The 16,352-nt window shown below is 52.8% G+C and overlaps 1 protein-coding gene across 3 annotated transcripts in view; it reads right to left on the bottom strand.

Moving 5' to 3' along the window:
* ATOH8 (atonal bHLH transcription factor 8) overlaps positions 1–16,352 on the bottom strand; it is a 42,356-nt gene that overhangs the window by 23,970 nt on the left and 2,034 nt on the right. For 2 of the 3 annotated variants that reach the window (XR_015136782.1, XM_086326547.1), the window contains exon 2: positions 5,057–5,248. Coding sequence is in view for 1 of the 3 variants with exons in the window: in XM_086326547.1 (XP_086182673.1) it covers positions 5,057–5,248 (192 nt within the window). In the remaining 2 variants the exon portion in view is untranslated. Of the gene's footprint in view, positions 1–2,542; positions 2,640–5,056; positions 5,249–16,352 lie in introns of all 3 variants that reach the window. The other variant, XR_015136783.1, reaches the window with a different exon arrangement.

The following is a 16,352-nucleotide window of genomic DNA, read 5'->3' as shown; positions in this document are numbered from 1 at the left end:
TGACCTCAGCTCGGCAAGTCTGACCAGAAAGGGCCATAGCAATCACTTCCAGGGTCAACTCACCTTGGAGAAGTAGAAGCCAAAGCCCCAGTGAGGGTGACCGTATATGTGATGGGGGGACAGAGCTCGGACAACACCGCTCAGTGGGCACTCTGGGGACACAGGAGGCACAGGAATTGTGGAGTTGCTGTCTCCCACACTTCAAGGCTCAGGAAGAGTCCACAGAAACAGCAGGTCCCTCCAGGTCTGAGGCCTGGGCTCAGACACCAGACAGAGAACACTCTCGGCTCCCACTGACCTTCTAACCCCAAAACCAATGTGCCATCTCAGCTTGCCCCCAGCACCAAAACACAGAAGTCTGCACCTGAGATGTCCTTCCAAAGAGGAGTGCGACTACCCTCCAACCTGCCATCACCACCAAAAGCACTCCCTGCCCAGAAAGCAGCAGCAGAAGGGGGACAACGCGGATCTGATGGAGCCACACCAGCCTTGGCGCCTCCTCTGGCTGAAGACCGCCCACAGGTGAGGAGCAGCCTCTAGAATTGCAGAGCCCACCTTTCCGGTCCAGCTGGCACTGATGGCTACAGTCTCAGCCTGGGGTCACCAATCATTGCCCCGAGCTCAGCACACCATGACTGACTTTTCTCTCTGTGTGTGTCCATGGGGATTCTCCAGGCAAGAATACTGGAGTGGGTTGCCATTTCCTTCTCTGGGTGATTCTCCCAATTCAGGGGTCAAACCTAAGTCTCCTGCATTAGTAGGCAGATTCTTTACCACTGAGTCACTGGGGAACAGCCCCGAGGCCTGTGAGCAACTTGGTGGGGGATAAGAACTTACTGGCCATATATCACCAGGGCTTAAATTATACCATCAACGTTAGTAGCTGCTGCTGCTGCTATTGCTTTTGTTGTTGCTATTATTGTTGTTGTTATTGTTGCTATTATTTTATTCAATAGCTTCAAATCACTGGAAGGCAGTGCCCTAGATTGTGGGAAACTGGTCCTCTCCTATTCTGAGGTCCAGCAATGCCGATCCAGCCCAGGTGTGGAACAGCTCTGCTGCTCTTTCTTCCCCTCCTCCAAAGAAGCTCCCAGGAGTCGCTGCTTTTAAAACAGGAGCTGCGGAAACATGGCCCAGAGCCAGGTGCTTAAGGCGCGTTATCTCTGGCTGCGGCCAGAGTCGGAGCTGAGCTCTGCGGAGCCCTTCCACTCCTCGCACCTGTCTCTCAGCTGGGCAGCCTCCGATGGGCCTCTCTGCATGACTGGGGCTTCCAGATGGACCCTGGATCCTCAGAGTCACATCCTGTGAGGCCCAGAGATGGAGGACTCACCAGTCAAGGGATATAGGTGCCCACCCCCAGCAAGGCAAGGCTGGGATGGGCAAAAGGATGAGCTTGGGGCCCAGAGGGTAAGTCAAGTTCACTTTAAATCCCGTTCTTAACACAGGCCTGGAGGCAGCTTATCAGTGGACACAGAGCATAATCTCTCAAGGAGGCATCCTGGAAAAGGGTCACCCAGCCCCTGGGGCACATGAACTGTGAGGGAGCCACCCTTGAGTGGGACAGCTCAGGGTGCCATCGACAGGATTGTTGGTGATCATTTATGGAGGACTTCCTTTCAGTTGGTCACTTACATCAGAATGTTTTTTAGTTTCTTCCCTTCTTTATCCTTCATTAGAATGTAAGCCTGACTCACTTGCATCCCCAAACCCTCAGGTCACCCTGAGTGGCTGCAGGGGATGGGTAACAGGGGTTTCATCTGAAACCCCCACCCTCTGATGCCCAGCTGCATCCACATACTCTGTCCACAGAGATTGTGTGTGTGTGTGTGTGTGTGTGTGTATGCTAAGTCACTTCAGTCGTGTCTGACTCTTTGCGACCCTATGGACTGTAACTCTTCTGTCCATGGGGATTCTCCAGGCAAGAATACTGGAGTAAGTCACCCTGCCCTCCTCCAGGGGATCTTCCCAACCCAGGGATAGAACCAGCGTCTCCTGCATTTTCTGCATTGCAAGCAGATTCTTTATTGCTGGGCCATGGGGGAAGCCCATCTACAGAGACTTGGGAGGCTCAAATCTCTTTGCTAACACCCATCATGGCACCCATGTGCTCAGGTTGGGATTTCCCAACAAACAACTCACTGCCAGTGCTTGATAAACATTGAATGAATCAATAAATGGATGAACAAATAAAGGGATGTATTTCCAGGGGTTCTGATTAACAAAACAGTAGCCAATTCAAGCCACTCAGGGTCACTTGGCGGTCACTGAAGACCATCCTGAGGACACCTTGAAACTTACCTACCTGCCTGGTGACAGAGATGCAGGAAGGCACACACAGCAGGAATGGGGTGATGCTGTGATCAGCCAATCTACCAGCACAGCAGTGGGGCCTGAAGATGTCCCAACAGCTCCAGAACCCTGTCCCATGCCTCCCTCTAAGTTCTCTTGGTAATGGTGGTTGTCCAGGCATGGTCCTCTGGAGATGGCAGCCTCAGGACACCCCACTGGCAGGAGGGGCTACAGGATGCCAGGGTCCCCTTACCCTTCAGAGGTGAGGCAGGATCTCTACTTGGAAATCAGACTGCAAACAGCCTTGGAAATCACCGATGCTTCCACATCCCCATTGACTGAGGAGAAAACTGAGGCAAGAAGCAGTTAAAAAATGGGTCCAAAATGACACAGCTAGTAGGTGGTGAACCAGGCCTTGAACTCAGGGCTGTTTTATGCTCTTAAAAGTGAAGTGTTAGTCACTCAGTCATGTCTGACTCTTTGCCAACCCCATGGACAGTAACCTGCCAGGCTTCTCTGTCCATAGGATTCTCTAGGCAAGAATACTGGAGTGGGTTGCCATTTCCTTCTCTGGGGGATCTTCCCAACCCAGGGATTGAATCCAGGTCTCCTGCATTGCAGGCAGATTCTTTTACTGTCTAAGCCACTAGAGAAGCCTGTTCGATGCTCTAACCCACCATCTAACACCTGTTTCCCAATCTGGACAATGCGGAGGCTGGACCAGATGGGCTCTAAGGTGTCTTAGATTTGGGCTGATTTCAGGGGAAGCCAAAAACTCATCTCTGCTGGCCATCGTCACCCCACTCCCCTTTCTTCTCCTCTCACCTTCCAAGCGTCTCTCCTCTTCCCCAGCCCAGGACACTCTGCTCCACAGAACAGGGAAGGAGGGGCAGCACTCTGGCCTTTGGTGGGTGAGGGGAGGACTGGGGGTGGGGGTGGGGACGAGGGGCATAAACGGGGGAAATGGGGCCTGCCCACCCTGCCCATCCACACCTCCGACCGCCCAAATGCCAGGGGAAGTTCACCCAGAGTTTACAACCCTCCTTTGTCACAGAGCACTGCATGGAGCCATCAATCACACCCTTAATTTATCCGTGTCACTTTCCAGAGGAAAGCTGCCCTGCGAGCAGCCAGTGGTACTTCCTTTCTCACCCACTAGATGAAGATTTCACCTAATTGGTCCACGTTAAATCACTCCCAGGATTGCAATGTGCCATCAACACAGCAGTGGCTGGTGGTGCGGATGTGCTGGGCTCCTCCCTGTTGTGGGCAGCAGAGTCCACAAGGGTCTCTCTGCCTGGAAGCCTCTTGAAGGGGCCTTTGGAAGGCCTGGAGAACCCAGAGAAGGGCCTCCTTGTAAGGGGGGTTGGGGCTCAGGGATGGGGAGAGGGCGGGCCAGGAAGGAAGGAGGAGGTGGAAGGAAGGAACAGATGGAGGGTGATAGAGTCACCTGCCCCCAACCCCGCCGCTCTCCCCATCCCTGCACGCCCAGGGGAGTCAGGCATCTCTAACCACCTCCACCCTTCTTATGGGTACGGACTGGGTCCCAGCCTGTCTCTCTCCCTGTAGCTTCGTGTGTACAGAGATCCAGAGGGCTGCATCACAAGCCCTGCTCTTCATTCCTGGCAATGACCCTCAACTGGAAATGCTGGAAGCCAAGCCACCTGGGAAGCAAAGCTGTGACCAATGCCTTTCCTCCTGCCCATATTTCTCCAAACACATTAGGCTTTGTACACACTGTTCCCTCTGTTTCCAATGCTGTTCCTGCTTCATCTGCTCAGTGACCTCCTGGTTGTCCTGCTGGTCCCAGCTCAAACACCACTTACACAAAGGTGATCTTTCTAACTCCTTTGGGCAGGAAAGGCACCCTGTCCCTCCTCTGCCTGCCTGGCCTTCCCATACCCCAGCAAAGGCCTCTGGGACCTCCTGTCTATATTCTCCTGCCCTTATCCAGATGCAAGAGGGTCTCTGAGCATCCTGTGAGCTGTGGAGGTGCTAGGACCACATGTTTATCATTTTTATACTCCTGCCCAGCAGGTTCAGCAAACGGCTGGGGCTCTATGAATCTCTTCAGAATGAATGAATGAATGAACATGATTTGCCTTAATGCATGGCCTCAGGTAACCCACAGGCCAAGTCATAGTCCCAAAACATACCAAAGGGCTCTCTTGGGCAGTTACCAGCCCGTGAGATCTCCCCCTAATATGATGTTAATCAGGGGCTGAGTGGGGAACTCAGCACCAGAATGTGTAAGACCAGAAAGAGCTTCAGAGATAAGCTGTCCTCATTTAAGTGATGAGCAAACACAGGCCCAAGGGGACTGTCCCCGGTACCCAGGAGCCCCGTTACCAGTGTGCTGTGTGCTAAGTTGCTCAGTTGTGCCTGACTCTTTCCCACCCCATGGACTGTAGCCCACCAGCCTCTTCTGTTCTTGGGATTCTCCAGGCAGGAATACTGGAGTGGGTTGTCATGCCCTCCTCTAGGGATCTTCCCAACCCAGGGATTGAACCCATGTCTCTCACATCTCCTGCATTGGTAGGCGGGTTCTTTACCACCAGCACCACCTGGGAAGCCCCAGGAATAGAGTCACACACAATCCCAGGGGCCTGAGGAGCCCTGAAACTGAAGTGAATCCCAGCAAGCCTCCAAGAGGCTGGTCTCGCTGGTCCCTTTGGAAGCCTCTGGATGCGAGTAAGAGGCGCCCTGGATTCCGGTCATTACCTCCCCATCCTCCCCAGAGGCTGCTGCCCGCATAGCTGGCGCGTACCTTGCGCTTCTTGGCGCGGCCCTCGGCCTGCAGGGTGCGGGTGCAACGCTGCACGCACTCGGAGAAGCTGAGGTTGCTGTGGTCGGCGCTGTAGTCGAGGTCGGCCAGCCGCGCCAGGGACAGGATGTAGTTGCAGGCGATCCTCAGGATGGCCAGCTTGGACAGCTTCTGCCCGTATGAGTAACACGGCACCTGGTGGGGGAGAAGGCATCAGCAGGGGCTGCCCGGTCTCTGCTGAGAACCGGCCCAGGGGGCACCTTGGCCAGGAAGGTGTGGGGCCATTCATGCCGCTGCTGGGGAGGGAACGGTTGGGCAGCAGAGGTGGTTTGTCTGATCTCTCCACCTGGATTTTATTCCCTGTTCTAATCACCTGCTGTTTACACCCACACACAACCCCTGGGGGGCATCCACGTTCCCAGGCTGTACAGGAGGAAAGCCAGGCTTGGCTCTTGCCTGAATGTCAGTAATCACGGAGCACAGTGCGCTTCCCCCTGGGACAGAGCTCCATCCCCTGTGTTCCTGAGAAGGAATCTTGGACAGATGTTTTTTGCTCTGAGAGTCTGTTCTCTCATTCGTGACACCTGTCTTGCTGGACACTTGGGGTCTGACAACAGACAATAACTGGATTCTACCGTCAGAGGACTTACACTCAAGACTGAGGTTATGGACCTCGGGGGTGGTGCAGTGGCTAAGAATCCACCTGCCAAAGCAGGGAATGTGGGTTTCATCTTTGGTCAGGGAAGATCCCACATGCCATGGAGCAAATAAGCCCGTGTACCACAACTACCGAACCTCAGCTCTAGGGCCGGTGAGCCGCAACCACTGAAGCCTGAGTGCCGAGAGTCTGTGCTCTGCAACAAGAGAAGCCACCGCAATGAGAAGCCCATGTACTGCAACTAGAGAGTAGCCCCTGCTCGCTGCACCTAGAGAAAGCCAGCTCACAGCAACAAAGACCTAGACAGCCAAAAATTAACTAACTAATTAATTTTTTAAAAGAGTGATGCTTTAACATCAAAGCAGAGCTAAGCACCCAGACTCTCAGACCAGATCAGAGGAAAGTGACAATGCTCAGCTGGGAGGCCCACACATGATTGGATTATGCTTTTCTCTTTTTCTTTCTGACCTCAGGACCTGGGAAGCTGCTGGGCATACAACAGGTGCCTAATAAGTACAGCTCCAACCAGACTTGACATCCTTGACATTCATCACTGACTTGTTGTTCAGTCACTCAGTTCAGTCGTGTCTGACTCTTTCGACCTCATGGACTGCAGCGTGCCAGGCTTCCCTGTCCTTCACTATCTCTGGGAGTTTGCTCGAACTCATGTCCTTTGAGTTGGTGATGCCACCCAACCATCTCATCCTCTGTCTCCCCCTTCTCCTCCTGCCCTCAATGTTTCCCAGCATGAAGGTCTTTTCCAGTGAGTCAGCTCTTCACATCAGGTGGTGAGTGGACAGTCACAAATGGCACAGCGATTTGTATCAGGTAAAGAGATGGAGTCTCTAACATCATCCACCCTTGTCTCCACTGCTTGAGCAAAAAGCTACATGGACTGCAGCACAGATCTGTGTCCAAACATGGAGCATGCATGCTACATTGTTTCAGTCATGTCAAACTCTTTTCCACCCCATGTACTGTAGCCCACCAGGCTCCTCCATCCATACGATTCTCCAGGCAAGAATACTGGAGTGGGTTGCCATGCCCTCCTCCAGGGGATCTTCCCAACCCAGGGATCGAAACTGAGTCTCTTTCATCTCCTGCATTGGCAGGCAGGTTCTTTACCACTAGTGGCATGTGGGAAGCCCCCGTAAAGTGGGGACATCACTGCAAAGTCCACCTGTCAGTTAGACATGGGCTAACCGATAGAGCTGCTCTGATGCGTTGTTCACCTAAATGGCTAATTGTGCATACCCAGCAACCAAGGCTGGGCGTCCTCCTCCCTATGGCTCTCCAGGAGCTATATGCAACATCCATCCCCAACACGATACCTGGTACTGACTAACCCTCATCCCACAGTGAGTGGGGCCCCCATGGCAGGATCACTCAACACACACGAGGCACTGTTCTGGACCAGTGGTTCTCGATAATATCATCCCTCAGCAGCAGTTGGCAATGTCTGCAGATGTTTTTTAGTTTTATTTATCTATTTTTGGCTGTGCTGGGTCTTCATTGCTGCCTGGGCTTTTTCTCTAGATGCAGTGAGCAGGGGCTACTCTAGTTGCTGTGCACGGGCTTCTCATTGCAGTGGCTTCTCTTGCAGAGGAGCATGGGCTCTAGGGCACACGGGGTTCATTAGTTGCAGCATGTGGGCTCAGTAATTACAGCTCCCGGGCTCTAGAGCACAGGCTCCGTAGTTGTGGCACTCGGGCTTAGTGGCTCCAATGGCATGTGGAATCATCTTGGACCAGGGATCAAACCTGTGTATCCTGCATCAGCAGGTGGATTCTTTACTACTGAGCCACCAGGGAAGCCCTGCAGACACTCTTGATCATCACTAGTGGGTAGAGACCAGGCATGCTGCTGAATGTCCTACAGTGCTCAGGATCCTACAATGCAGCCACAACAAAGAATGACCTGGCCCCAATGTCGACAGTGCTGTGATCAAGACAGCATAAACAAGAGAGCTGCTTCAGGGACTTCCCTGGTGATCCAGTGGTTAAGAATTCACCTTGTGATGCGGGGGACATGGGTTCGATCCCTGGTTGGGGAATGAAGATCCCTCTTGCCTTGGAGCGAGTGAGCCCTCATGCTGCAGCTAGAGAGTCCATGCACCACAACAAAAGATCCTGCAGGACGAAACTAAGACCCGACACAACCTAATTAATTAATTTTTTAAAAGCGAGAGTTGCTTCAGGTGAGAACTTTAAGTGCATCCACAAATGGAGCCCGTGTTAAAGCTCACTGTGTCCAGGAGCTTTCCACGACCTGGCCCCAGCCCTACACCAGAGGCTACGGGTGCCTGCCCTTGATGGTGCTCTAATCACCCCCATCTGTTCTTAACCCCTAAAGACTGTGACTCATTTAATGGTCAGTCTCCTTGTGAGCTGCTGGGGGAAAGTCTGTATGCAGAGCCTAACACAGATCCTGCCCATCACTGGCCTCCAAAGGATCTGTCGAATGAGGGAGTCAATGAACAAATGAATGCTCTCATCTGTTTTTTGTGAGGAGGGCAAATTTGTGGCTTAAGGGAATTTAGTTCCCCACCCAGAGATCAAACCCATGCTCTTGGCAGTACAAGCTCAGAGTCCTAACCACTGGACCACCAGGGAATTCTCCAAAACTGTTCTCTGAGGACGAAGATTTAGGTGTTTGGTGTGGAGGTGAAGCTTGTACATCCTTTGGTCACCTGGGCTAACTCCTGGTCTAGCCACAAACCCCGGGCAAGAGACATGATCATTCTGGGCCTGGCCGCACAGGGTGGGAAGGACTAAAGGAGATGGTGCATGCGCTACACTGCCCATCAGGGGCATTATGTCCATGGGTGTGGCACAGTGTCTCCTAAGAAGGGCTCCAGAGAGGGTGAGAAGCAGGAGATCTGGAGCCAGGAAGTAGCATCTGCTCATCCCTTACCTGCACCCCCCCGACCCCCGCCCCGGGGTCCTGAGACCACAGCCCAGGGCCCAGACAAGGTTTGCAGTCACCTTTCAACATCCTCCAGCAACCAAGGACTCGCCCCTCACCAGGCTAGGAAACCCAGGGAGGGGCAGGGAGGAAACAGAGGGACTGCCAACTCCCCCAACTCCCGTACATTGCCCCCCACCCCCAAGCTCTGACCACGCCACCAAATCCAAATCCATCTGAAAAAAAAGCCTGTAGAACAATGCACTTTGCCTGTTCTCAACCAGAGCTCAGAGAATCCTGCTTATCAGCCTGAACAAATAAACAAGGTCCGTGGAGCAAAAAGTGTCCTGGGGGTCCTAGGACAGCAGCAGGGGTCTCAGGAGCAGCCCAGCGCCCCCCTCCTCTGCACCCGGGAAGGGAGGGCCTGTCTGCGGAGGCTCTGGACAGCAGGCACAGCTATGTGACACAAGGCCCTAGTGCGCTGTCACCCAGAGGCCACTCCAGGAGTTGCCTGGCGGGCTCCAGTCCATAGGGTTGCAAGGAGTTGGACATGACTGAAGCAACTTAGCATGTACGCACATCTGCCAGTCGGGAGCAGGGCTCTCAGAAGGGATCTGCTCTTGGGGATCTGGGGTCATTGTGGGACCACAGAGCAACAGATGAGGTCAAGGCCAACCTAGGAGCTCCTGTGCCAAGTTCTGAGCCAGTTTCGTCCCAGATTTGTCACTCTGCCCCACTGCTTCTCTCAAAGTCCAGGTCTAACAAGAAAACCATTTATTGAGCTCTGATTGTTTACCTGGCCCTGTGGTCACTATTCATAGGTAGTTTTAGCCCATTGAAACATTCCCCCAAATAAAGACCATTACCCCATCTGCACACAAGGAAACAGAGAGGAGACATATTGGGCCCCAGGTCACTCATCTAAGACCTGATTGCAGCTACAAGCTTGTGTGTCTATCACTCAAGGAAGGCACATGGCCACCAGGCTCTCTGAGCTCCTGCTGCCCGAGGTGGCCGTATATGGCACATCAAGAATCCCTTTTGGCAGCTCACTCTGACTCCTCCTGCTCTCCAGGGAGGGTGTTCCTCAGCTCACCTGGTTAATTCCAGGTCCTTCTCATACCCATGCCCCAGGATGCAGCAACCAGGCCACCGCAAAAACCCAGCTCAGAGCACCCTGGCCTAATGCAGACTGATTCTAGGAGGTCAAGGTAAGGCAGAAAGAGCTGATCTGAATCCCAAACAGTAGGATGTGACTTTGAACAGGTACCTTCACTACTCCGAGCCTCAGTTTTCTTATCTGGAAGGTGGGAATAACATCTGTGTACCCTCCATGGCTGTTGGAACCAGGTCACCCCCTGCTGTTTCTTGCAATCTACTAAGGCCAGGCAAAGGATGGCTGTTGTGAGAGGTATTTAATGCCCCGGGAGTTTAAGCACTTCCAGTATCTCTCAGCTGATGAAAGATGAGCTGGGTTTTGAACTCACACTTTAGCTGAGCTCTTTCCAATTAGCCAGAAGCAACTGCTTGGGGATGTGGATGTATCTGCATGTGTGCATGCTAAGTCGCTTTAGTCATGTGCGACTCTCTGTGACGCTATGGGCTGTAGCCTGCCAGGCTCCTCTGTCCATAGGATTCTCAAGGCAAGAATACTGCAGTGGGTTCCCATGCCCTTCTCCAGTGGATGTATCTTGTTGTTGTTGTTCAGTCACTAAGTCATGTCTGACTCTTTGGAACCCCATGGATGGCAGCACGCCAGGCTTCCCTGTCCTTCACTATTTTCCAGTTTGCTCAAACTTATGTCCACTGTGTCAGTGATGTCATCCAACCATCTCATCCTCTTTCGCCCCCTTCTCCTCTTGCCTTCAATCTTTCCCAGCATCAAGGTCTATTCCAATGAGTCAGCTCTGCACCATTACGTGGCCAAAATATTGGAGCTTCAGCATCAGTCTTTCCAATGAATATTCGGGGTTGATTTCCTTTAGGATTGACTGGTTTGATCTTGCTGTCCAAGGGACTCTCAAAAGGCTTCTCCAGCTCCACAGTTGGAAAGCATCAATTCTTTGGCGCTCAGCCTTCTTTATGGTCCAACTCTCACATCCATACATGACTACTGGAAAAACCACAGCTTTGACAAGATGGACCTTTGTTGGCAAAGTGGTGTCTGTGCTTTTTAAAGTGGATGTATCTATATGGTGTGGAGGTGGGCAGCCCAGCCTTCTGAGTAAGGGCTGGAGAGTTCTGGACTTCGTGGGACCCCGGCCTTAGTGAATACCTCTCTGAGCATCCACATAAGGCCCACAGCCCAGCCACCACACCACCTGCAGGAAAGCCCACAGTGGTCATCCGTTCAGCTTGCTCAGAGGACAGAGGCCAAAGGAGGCAGCAGGGTCAGTTGGCTCCAACTCCTGAGGCAGCAAAACTTCCAAGAAAGTAAAAGGACCTGCCTGATGCTCAACGCACAAGAACTGTTAAGCTTCAGGACTTCCCTGGTGGTCCAGTGATTAAGAATCCACCCGCCAACGCAGGGGACAAGGGTTCGATCCCTGGTCCGGGAAGATCCCACATGCCTCAGGGCAACTAAGCCCACGGGCCGCGATTATTGAGCCTGTGTTTTAGAGCCTGTGCTCCACAACAAGAGAAGCCACCGCAATGAGAAGCCAGAGCACCACAACTAGACAGTAGCCCCGACTCACCGCAACCAGAGAAAGTCCATGCACAGCAACGAAGACCCCGCACAGCGAAAAATGAAAAATAAAAAGATTGTTAAGCTTCAGAGCAGCACGTGTGGGGATTTTCTCAAGGTCCCATATGCCTCTAAGAGATTCCATCCTACTTACTTACCAGACCCTCTTCTGGCTCCAACAATGGGGAGAAAGCAGGAAGGATCCTGGCCTGAGATGCTGAGGACCTAACTCTACTCCGGGCCATCCACATGACCTTAGGCAGGGCCACAAGCTTAGAGGACTCAGTTTCCTCACCAATAAATGGACGTGAGAACACCTGCTGCCTCAGAATGGAATCACCATGGACACATGTAGGGAGGGGCTGCGGCTGTAAGTGAGTGTTAGTCTCTTAATCATGCCCGACTCTTTGAGACCCCATGGACTGCAGCCCACCAGGCTCCTCTGACCATGGGATTTCCCAGGCAATCATACTGGAGTGGGCTGCCATTTCCTTCGGAGGGGCAACAGAGAAGCACAGCCAGGAACCAACCAGCCAATGCAGGGGAGGCCTGGAAGCCCTCTTGCCTCTGTGCCAGCTCCTACCCACTCCTCAGACCCATCCTCAGATGCCCACCAGGGCTTCTAGATCCACAGAGCTCCAGCATCACTGTGTCCTCGACAGTCGAGCGACTGATTCATTTGAAATTATTCCCTGATCGTCTCACATCAGGGAGTGCTGACTTCCTGGGGTGAAGTCTCTCCATACAGAGTCATTCGAGGTCCTTGTCAAGTTCTGTCTAAACAAAATCCCAACCTGACTCCCAGCAATGAGGCTGAACCCTGAAAACCTGGGCTTAAGTCTTTATGAGCCCTGGCCCAGAGCCAGACGGGACAAAGCCTGGTCACTAGTTCCACCTCTGTAAGTGTCCTCACCTGTGAAGTGGGAAGGTGGGACTACATATGCGTGACCACAGGGCCAGGTAAGGTACTTCACCCCCTGCAAAGAAGTTCAAAAGGCAGCCGTGCTGGTGACTGGATGAGAGGGGCCGGAGAGAGGCTTCTGTCATTCCTGTCCCCTCTGGACCCAAGCAGGCCTGTCCCTCATTCCCTGAGGAGTGGGGCACAGGCTGCCACAGCCCCCTGGCATCCTATGGGGTCTGAGGTTGAGGAAGGTGCGGGCCTGGGGGCGCCATTCTCATGCCCCATTCTGGGCCACCCTGAGTTTACTTGTGGAGGATTCCCCGGGAGACCATGGCACCTTCCCTGGTGGCTCAGACAGTAAAGACTCTACCTGCAATGTAGGAGACCTGGGTTCGATCCCTGGGTCAGGAAGGTTCCCCTGGAAAGAGGAATGGCAGCCCACTCCAGGACTCTTGCCTGGAGAATCCCATGGACAGAGGAGCCTGGCAGGTTACAGTCCATGGGGTCGAAGAGAGTCAGACACAACTGAGGGACTAACACTTTCACTTATGAAGAGGTACTTCAGCACGTCCTGAGGGCTCTGCCCTGCTGATCCAGGTGTCTGCCTAGCCAGACTGCCATTCCTCCAGTGCTGAGGGGCTTAACACTTCTCTGGGAGAGAGGAAATCTTGCAAGCACACCAGATGCCCTGTGGGCAAGCACAGCCTGTGAGCCAGAAGGTTCTGTCAGGGAAGGCCGTGGCCCATGGGCTCAGGCCCCTCCCTTCCCCCCACCCAGCAACACCAGGCTTTCCTTGAACCCCCTCCCACCTGGCCCGGAGCAGCCCCGCACATGGGCCGGCCCCAGCTGTACACACATGGCCTTCACATGAGGCAGCGGGGAAGGCCTCACGCAGCTGGGCTGGTGGCATGTGGCCTGACCATCTGCCCTGCATACCCACCCCCCACCCTCCTGCCAGGGGGCCTCTCTCTCCCCCACCTGCACTTCTATGGCCAGGCAGCCTCCTACCCCATTCCTTGCCTGGTTGAGAATATGGTGGGTTGGACAAAACAGGAGACTGTCGAGCTTCCCTGTGCTGGGGGTGGACAGCTCCTGGTGATCACCAGGCTGTTAGGAATCTGAGCCTTGGAGCGACTCACTGACTGATTTGAATCCAGATTCTGCAATGAGAGTGGCACGTGCACCCTGGAGCCTAGTGAATGGCAAGTCAGGGAGATGAGCAGTGCAAAACCCATGAGGCCTGGTGCGGCAGCCAAAGGCTGGGAGACTGCCACCAATTTACAGAAGCTCTCTGAACCTCAGTCTCACCATCTGTTAAATGGGGGTGGAACAGGAGTGGGTTGGGACAACACCTATTTCATTAAATAAACTAATACACATAACACACTTAGCCCAGGACCCAGTACAAAGGATAGCAAGGAGATCAAACCAGTCAATCTTAAAGGAAATCAACCTTAAGTATTCATTGGAAAGACTGATGCTGAAGCTGAAGTTCTAATATTTTACTCCCAGAGATAGTAAAGGACAGGGAAGCCTGGCATGCTACAGTTCATGGGGTCACAAAGAGTCGGACATAACTGAGTGACTGAACCCAGTTGCTTTGATTGCTGCCACAGATTGATGGCAGTTTCTATGATTGTTAAGAAAAATGATTATAGAATTCGTATTTCTACATTTGTCACGGCCTTTGCCCAGCATTGAGGATATTGTGGATGTTCAAGAAAGGTTCATTCCTCCTACGCCCTCCCTTCCTTTCTTCACTCGATGTTTGCAAAGAAGCTGTGTATGAGGTAAGCTTTATCACCATTTTCCAGTTTCATTAACTGAGGCTCAGAGAGAAAATGACTTGTCCAAGGTCACACAAGAGGCATACAGCAGAGACGGGCCTCAAATGCTGGCCTCCAGGCTCCCTGCTCATATTCTTTTCACTGTACCAGGAAGTTGCCCGGGGAAACAGAACTCCAGACCAGAGTTACAGTCCCACCACAAACCTCAGCGCCGCAATGGCCAAGGTCTCATTTCAGGCAGAACCAGACTCTTACCTTTTGCGTCTTTCGCAGGAGCCCATTTCAGATAGTCAAGCCTGAGCCTAGATCCAAGGGCTTCCCTGGTAGCTCAGTTGGTAAAGAATCTGCCTGCACTGCAGGAGACCTGGGTTTGATCCCTGGGTTGGGAAGATTCCCTGGAGAAGGAAATGGCAAGCCACTCCAATATTCTTGCCTGGAGAATCCCATGGACAGAGGAGCCTGGAGGGGTACTGCCAATGGGGTCGCAACAGTCAGGCACGACTTAGTGACTAAACCACCACCATCAAGTCTAAATCCAGAGGCACAGCCTGTCTGGACAGGGGTACGCACGTGGGTGTGTGTGTGTGTGTGTGTGTATACACATGCACACCTTCTACAGGAGGGAAACTGAGGTCCAGAGGAGGGAGTGCCTCCAGGACACAGGACTTTCTCCATCGGACAGGGGCTGTGGATGTGGTGAGTGTGGCCTGGGCCCTGGGCTCTGGGGACCAGAAGTGCCCTAGCAATTTCTTTTGCTCCCAGATAACAGACAGGTGCCCACCAGCAGCCTTTCTGGGGAAAGGACAAATGCTTTGGGCCAGGAGGGCAACAAACAGGAGCAGATGTTTCTGTCCAAGCACTTGGCGTGCGCTTAAGAGCACAGGTACTGATTGTGTGTATACACACAGCTGTGTGTACTTGTGTGTGTGCACGCACTCTCTCCCTGAATTTGTCCCTTTTATACAGAACTTTCCCGCAAGAAGGACAGAAGTGAAATGAAACCAGGATTAACAATCCTGTCTCAGAGAGTCAGGCTTGTGTCTGCCCACCTTCCAAATATAAATGACACTGCAAGTCCGGGTGGGGGGCCCATGACACGGATACAGCTAACACTGTGAGAAGCATTTGGCCAGGCGGGCATTCTAGAAACTTCTATCATCTTTCTTAACCCACTAGGTGATTTGGGAAGAGTACCCTTCCTTCTTTCTCTGGGCCCCAGTTTTACATTCCATTAAGTCGCTTACTCCTTGGAAGGAAAGTTATGTCCAACCTAGATAACATATTCAAAAGCAGAGACATTACTTTCCCAACAAAGGTCTGTCTAGTCAAGGCTATGGTTTTTCCTGTGGTCATGTATGGATGTGAGAGTTGGACTGTGAAGAAGGCTGAGCGCCGAAGAATTGATGCTTTTGAACTGTGGTGTTGGAGAAGACTCTTGAGAGTCCCTTGGACTGCAAGGAGATCCAACCAGTCCATTCTAAAAGAGATCAGCCCTGGGATTTCTTTGGAAGGAATGATGCTAAAGCTGAAACTCCAGTACTTTGGCCACCTTATGCAAAGAGTTGACTCACTGGAAAAGACTCTGATGCTGGGAGGGACTGGGGGCAGGAGGAGAAGGGGACGACAGAGGATGAGATGGCTGGATGTCATCACTGACTCGATGGACATGAGTCTGAGTGAACTCTGGGAGTTGGTGACGGACAGGGAGGCCTGGCGTGCTGGGATTCATGGGGTCGCAAAGAGTCAGACACGGCTGAGTGACTGAACTGAACTGAACTGAAGTGGAAAGCTAATTCAACTGACAGGGATGTTAAGATCAGGTAAGATGGAATTTATTACTAAAAGAAGTTAAAGCCACTGGACAAATAAGATGCAGTTGAGCACACAGAGACTATGAATATTTTCTCAGCATCGAAAGAGGCAGCTGGAGGAGTAAAAAGAACCTGGAACTGGCAGTCAGAGGACCTGGGTGCCAGCCCTGGCCTGCTGCTCACCAGCTGTGATGCTCTGGGCATGTGACCTCCCCAATCTGAGGGGGTTTTCCTAGCTTCAAGGTGAGCAGGTGGACAGGCATCTCTTTGTCATCTCAGCCTTCCATCCTGAGGGGCAGGTAGCAGGCTGCTACCTGAAAGTGAGACTGAATTCTCCACTTGGCCCACTGCCCAGGGTCCCAACTGTCTGTGACTGCTATCTGACCCCTCCATGCCACTCCACTTCACTGACCAATCAGCTCACCCATTCCCAAGTGAGACACTTTGGCTCAAAAGTCATAGAGCCTCTTTTCCCCAGGAGTTCAATTTCTCTCCCAGGGATGAACACAGGCACTGCCCGACCCACTCACGGGAGGAGGCAGAGAGAGTGTG

The sequence above is a fragment of the Bos grunniens genome, chromosome 11 (assembly GCF_055505025.1).
Source record: "Bos grunniens cultivar Pamir isolate PY7600 chromosome 11, Bosgru_T2T1.0, whole genome shotgun sequence".
NCBI lineage: Eukaryota > Metazoa > Chordata > Mammalia > Artiodactyla > Bovidae > Bos > Bos grunniens.
Note: the sequence above shows the minus strand (reverse complement) of the source record. Positions and strands in the feature narration are given on the sequence as shown.